The sequence below is a fragment of the Carassius auratus genome, unplaced genomic scaffold (assembly GCF_003368295.1).
Source record: "Carassius auratus strain Wakin unplaced genomic scaffold, ASM336829v1 scaf_tig00215630, whole genome shotgun sequence".
Lineage (NCBI taxonomy): Eukaryota > Metazoa > Chordata > Actinopteri > Cypriniformes > Cyprinidae > Carassius > Carassius auratus.
In genome coordinates this window covers 355,001-360,578 of record NW_020528171.1, presented here as the reverse complement: position 1 = coordinate 360,578, position 5,578 = coordinate 355,001, and the positions used below count along the sequence as shown (strand labels likewise).

General features: G+C 38.7%; 1 protein-coding gene across 1 annotated transcript; it reads right to left on the bottom strand.

Moving 5' to 3' along the window:
- Positions 1 to 2,392: 2,392 nt before the first annotated feature.
- Positions 2,393 to 3,709, bottom strand: LOC113095148 (retinal cone rhodopsin-sensitive cGMP 3',5'-cyclic phosphodiesterase subunit gamma-like). Its single transcript, XM_026260767.1, has 3 exons — positions 3,607 to 3,709; positions 2,844 to 2,997; positions 2,393 to 2,757 (listed from the first exon to the last, which is right to left on the bottom strand). Exons 2-3 carry the CDS (start codon positions 2,983 to 2,985, stop codon positions 2,681 to 2,683), a joined length of 219 nt encoding a protein of 72 aa, XP_026116552.1. The 5' UTR covers positions 2,986 to 2,997; positions 3,607 to 3,709; the 3' UTR covers positions 2,393 to 2,680.
- Between the last annotated feature and the right edge of the window lie 1,869 nt (positions 3,710 to 5,578).

Sequence of the window (5,578 nt, the reverse complement as noted above, 5' to 3'; positions counted from 1 at the left end):
CTCGATGGGTCTTTGTTTTCTGTTGACTGCTTTAAAACTGTAGATGGAGGGAGAAATTAGATCATTTTAGGTGAACATTGTGAAAGGTTACTTCTGCTTAATTTGTGGTCTTCATGAAATGCTCGTCTTGATGTAAAGGAATATTATTTGAAATTGGCATCAGTAGATCTGTAGGTCAAATTTTAAATAATGGAATATTTATCATGATTAAATATTAGTGTTTCTTCATTTATTCAAGGTAAACTAATTACCTTCAATAAAACGGTGCACATCTCAATTTTTGTACATTCTACAATTTTAGAAAACGTTCATATAGGAGTTACAGCAGATAGCGATGATTATTTTAACAACCCTTTAAGAAGTACCCAGCAGTAAGTATCATGGTCACTTAGTCAAGGCTAGTTTATTTATATAGCATATTTCATACACAATGGTAATCCAAAGTGCTTTACATAAAAGGAATTGAAATAATCATAAAAATAATAATCACAATAATCAAACCTTTTTTAAAAAACTAAATTGATTTAAAATAAATTAAAACTGCTAAGAATAGAAAAACATTAAACAAAATACAGTGCAATCAGTTCAGACATTGCACAGTGCTCATTCAATAAATGAACAGCTAAACAGATGAGTTTTAAGTCTAGATTTAAATGGGACTAATGTTTTAGCACATCTGTGTTAATTTAGCATAGTAACTAAAGGCGGACTCCCCTTGTTTTGTGTGAACCCTTGGTATTTCTAACTGACTCGATCCTAGTGATCTGAGTGCTCTGTTAGGTTTATATTCAGTGAGCATATCTGCAGTATATTTCTGCTGTCTAATGGTCTTTTTGGGAAGGCCGGTGAGGAGCCCATTACAATAGTCCACCCTGCTGGTGATAAAGACATGAACAAGTTTCTCCAAGTCTTGACTGGAAATAAAACATCTAATTCTTGCGATGTTTTTTAAATGATAGTATGCTGATTTAGTTACTGCTTTGACATGACTACTGAAACTAAGGTCTGTCTCCAGAATCACACCAAGATTCCTGACTTGATTTTTAGTTGTTTGATCCCTAGAGTCAAGGTATGCATTCACCTTGAACACTTCATCTTTGTTTCCAAATGCAATGACTTCAGTTTTTTCCTTGTTTAACTGAAGAAAGTTCTGGCACATCCAACTATTAATTTCATCAATGCATTGGCAGAGGGAGTCAGTGGGGCTGCAGTCATTTGGAGATAAGGCTAGGTAAATCTGGGTATCATCAGCATAGCTGTGATAGGCAATTTGGTTCTTTCTCATTATTTGACTTAGTGGAAGCATATACAGGCTAAACAAGAGCGGTGCAAGAATTGAGCCTTGTGGGACTCCGCATGTCATGGACGTCCACTTAGACTTGTGCTCTCCTAGACTCACATAATAGCCTCTCAACAGTGGCAAAAAGAGTACGAGTGTTATTTAAGTCACTGTTTATAAGGTTTGAGAAGAAGTTCTGTCTAGCTGTGGCTAGTTTTACATTAAAAGCATGAAGGATGTCTTTATAGATGCTATAGTGAATTTCAAGTTTCGTCTTCTGCTACATCCAATCGGCTTTTCTGCATTGTCTTTTCATAGTCTGAACTGCTGTTGATCTTCTTCAAACTGATTTCTGTCTGTTTGTCTTCTTACTGACTATTATTGGAGCAATATCATCAATAACATTCTTAACTTTTGAGTTGAAGGAATCAAGGAGAATATCAACAGAGTCTGCAGAAATGCTTGGTGTTAAAGATATAGCCTCCGTAAATAGTTCACTTGTGTTCTTGTTAATGCATCTCCTTCTGACAGAGACAGATCTAGATTCAGTGGTAGCAGAGATCAATATATCAAAGAAAATACAGAAGTGATCAGATAGTGCTACCTATCTGAGTGTGTCCACCTTTGTGTGTGGGTCCATGCACATGCTGAATCAGCTCAAACGTGTTTAAAATGGGTATAATATTATTTCTAATATTGACTTCTGCATTATCTATTTGAATATAGTTTTTTGTCTCAACAGCAATCTTAGTTTGATGCATAACAGGCTGCAGATTAGATGGGTAAACCATATGGCTCGAGAAGGCCTTAGACTTTCTGTCACATGATAAAACAGGAATAAGGATAAAGCTAAAGCTTAGTAGTTTTATATCACCAATACCAATGGATATTTATGAAAACCCTTTTCTTGGTTTGTGATTCATATTTGGACATACCTAAGAGTGTATGAAGCGAAAACCTTGGTTGAAATCGTCTTATAATGGTCCCAGTTTAAAGGTTTTAACAGAAAATTATCATCACACAGATTTATGGGAAATTGTTTATGTTTGTGTTCTACTGCCAAATCAACGATTGACACAAACACAATCATATTTACAGTTCAGAAAAGTAGAGTTGATTTGAACATATTTCTTTATTTTTCTACAACATTAGGAAAGAGAATAATATTTTCTGGCTGTGAGATAGATTCCTGCTGCTAAGAGCTCCAGTGAAGACCTCTGACCTCGTGATGAAAGAGCTACGGTGTCCTTTCCCCGGTCTATTAATCACATCCCATCTTCTCTGTGTGTTGGCCTGAGAGCATCTGCTGTCGGTTCAGTCTTGGCATAAATGGACGATTCTATAGACTAGTGATACTCAGTGATACTGGCTGATGGATGATCTCAGGAAGAGAGCAGGAGGCTACACGATCCCATATTTAGCCAGATCACTAAGCTCCATGTCACCGTAAGCTTCCCAGGGGCAGATCACCGTGATGTCTGCGCAAAAACCAGAGAAAGACAGCTGTCAGGATTGTCGCTGTATAACTAAACTAGAGCTGAAACTCTTGTAGCCGGTCTCTTACCTGTGCCCAGACCCTCCATTCCAGGAATGTCATCTCCGAAGCCTTTCTGTCCGGGTTTGGGAGCCTTGCTCTTGAAGGTGCGAGCGGTCCTCTGCTTGAACCTTGGGGGACCTCTCTTCTCAGCGGGTGTTGGGACGTCCATGTCTGCCACTTACTAAAACATAAATGTTTTCTTTAAAAAGTGAGTATATTGTCTCCATTAGAGCTTTAATTGTTCCCTCATCTGATCACGTTCTCGCTCTTTACTCATGTCCTCCACACGTTTGCTGCTAATCTTCTCATTTTGGGATTTTGTTAATCCTAATCTGCCGGTTACAAATGAGTTGATTTACCAGCAGCTGTTTGCCTTGTGATATACACAGACAGTGTGAATAATAAGCTCTTTACATAATCTCAGCGAGGAAATGCCCAGCGCTCTAAAACACATTAAGAATAGTCTGAATCTGAAATCTGACAGATATGTGTTTTTGTATAAATTGGTTTCCACTGTAGAATATCTACTGTCCAGATTCTCAGTTTGAGGAGTAATTTCTGCACTGCACCTGTAGAGAGTCTTTATTTAATCTTTAACTGAATGTCTGTAGGCACCTCATTGTTTATTTTCTATCTGCTCTTTATCAGTCCAGTCTGTCTGTGTAGTTTTCTGTGGTTTTCTCCTCTTCTCTCATGTGTTGTGTGTGTGTGTGTGTGTGTGTGTGTAGTGAGTTTCTCAGTATGTGGTGCTGTAGGTGTGTTTCTGTCTCAGGTGAGGTGAATCTCTTACCGTCTGCTGTAGTTTCTGCTTCTTCTTCTGTGTTTCTCAGGTCCAGCTCGTGTCCAGTGTGTCTGCTGGACTCTTTTATAGCGCTCATCTAATCCCACAGAAACAGATCGAGGGACACCTGGAGTATTTTAAGCTCTGTGTGTTGGTGAGGACACGTGTGTGGAAACAGTCATAGTGTAACACGTCCACATGTGTGTCATTACCATGAGCTGTGCTGAAATATGATGAATGTGTGTTCAGATACCTGCATTCACATAGTCATTTAGTTGATTGATAAGCAGTTTCATATTCTCAGTACATGCAGCATCATTCAGGTTTATGGTTTATATTAAATGCTTTACCAAAAACTATAAGACCAATCAAATGAACAGTAAACAAATTACACTTTTGCAAATGCATTTTCTGTCTGTCCAACTACAGATTTATAAGATTGTGATAACAAACGCCTTTTGTCATCTACCCCAAGCTCAGATGTGGTGTGAGGTCGTGATGATTTTATGAGTCATTTCTGGTCTCAGATCAGTGTTTTCAGTCTTTTCTCTGACCTGTGTCTGCCGGGGTGAAGATGACGCACCGTTCGCAACTGTTTTTAGCTTTGAGCAACTTAAAAACCCAGCAGCTGACACTGAGAGAAAAACACACCTGATGCCACACACACACACGGTTATAGATGAACTAATTCAAGAATAAGCAGCTCTAATCCACAATCCCCATCGGCTGTCCTGAGCGTTGTTACGGTGGCTGTATAATTAGCATTCTTCCCATCAACATATACTGGAGTGTTCTCACGTGTTTGTTCATTTGTTGCTGTCTTGTTTTCGCAGTGACACGTGTTCAGTCGGTCTCTGAAGATGTGCTCGTGGTCTTTCAGAGAGATTCATGTGCAGATCAGCTAATGAGAGATTGTCTTATGCTGCTTCCACATGCAATCAGAAAGGATTGATTATCGTGATTCTGAAGTCGTGATTATGAGTTTGTCGTGTTGTCCTGAAGAATCAGAATCAGAGGACGTCAGGTTCATTCTGGACTCTTTCTATGGGAAATCTTATTAAGGCTTAAATCTATTGAAGACATTCAGATAATATCTTCCAGATTTTGTTTAAATGTAGTGTTCCTTTCATTGACCGACTGTATTAGCTATCTAGAATCGGAAGTTTCAGTCAAATAAATGCTATTTTTTGCTATGTACAATAAATACAAGCGTGCATAGTTCATATAAATGTAAATAAATGACTGTAACAGCAGCACAGTTGTAAGAAAAAACAAATATCTTAACACGAGCGATATCTCTCATCTGCCATGTTTAAAGGATTTGTCTGTCCAACTTTGAAACTTGGCTATTAAAATGTTCTCAGTTTCCCAATAGTAAATATGACCTGAGAGGACATTAATGTTCAATTCCTGACTATGCCACTTGTACTTCCGGTCATTCTGAGAGCATGTGAAGACAGCATTGGACTTTGTGTCAATAAATGGACATCGATGTCCTTTCCATAAACCCACAGTGTTCAGCAGAAAGTTTTGTGACTTCATGTCTCTCCAGAAAGTGTAGACGCTGCTGTATCCTCGGATCTTTCCTCGGGGTTAAATGTTGCATAACTCTATGAAAACAGTTCTTTGAGCAGAACATTAGCTCTATTTTAGATCCTGAGTATCTGGATCCTGCAGTGAGAAGAGACTCCTAATCTGTCCTGACATGAACCTGTTTAACTGGAACACATCGGTTTAACCAAAAGAACACAAACACGTCCAGCGGATCCCTGAGGTGATCGTTTCACATCTTGAGCATGTCAATGAGTGTTAGACGACACGAGTGATGTCTGGAGAAGCATCTCAACATCTTTGTGTTCTTCTGCTCAAATACTGAGCATTCATCGTCTGTTTCATGAGTTTATATCTGTTCTGGCTCATTTGAGCACATCTGCACAATAAACTGATGCAGAACATTTCAAATCCATGTTGATCTCAGCGT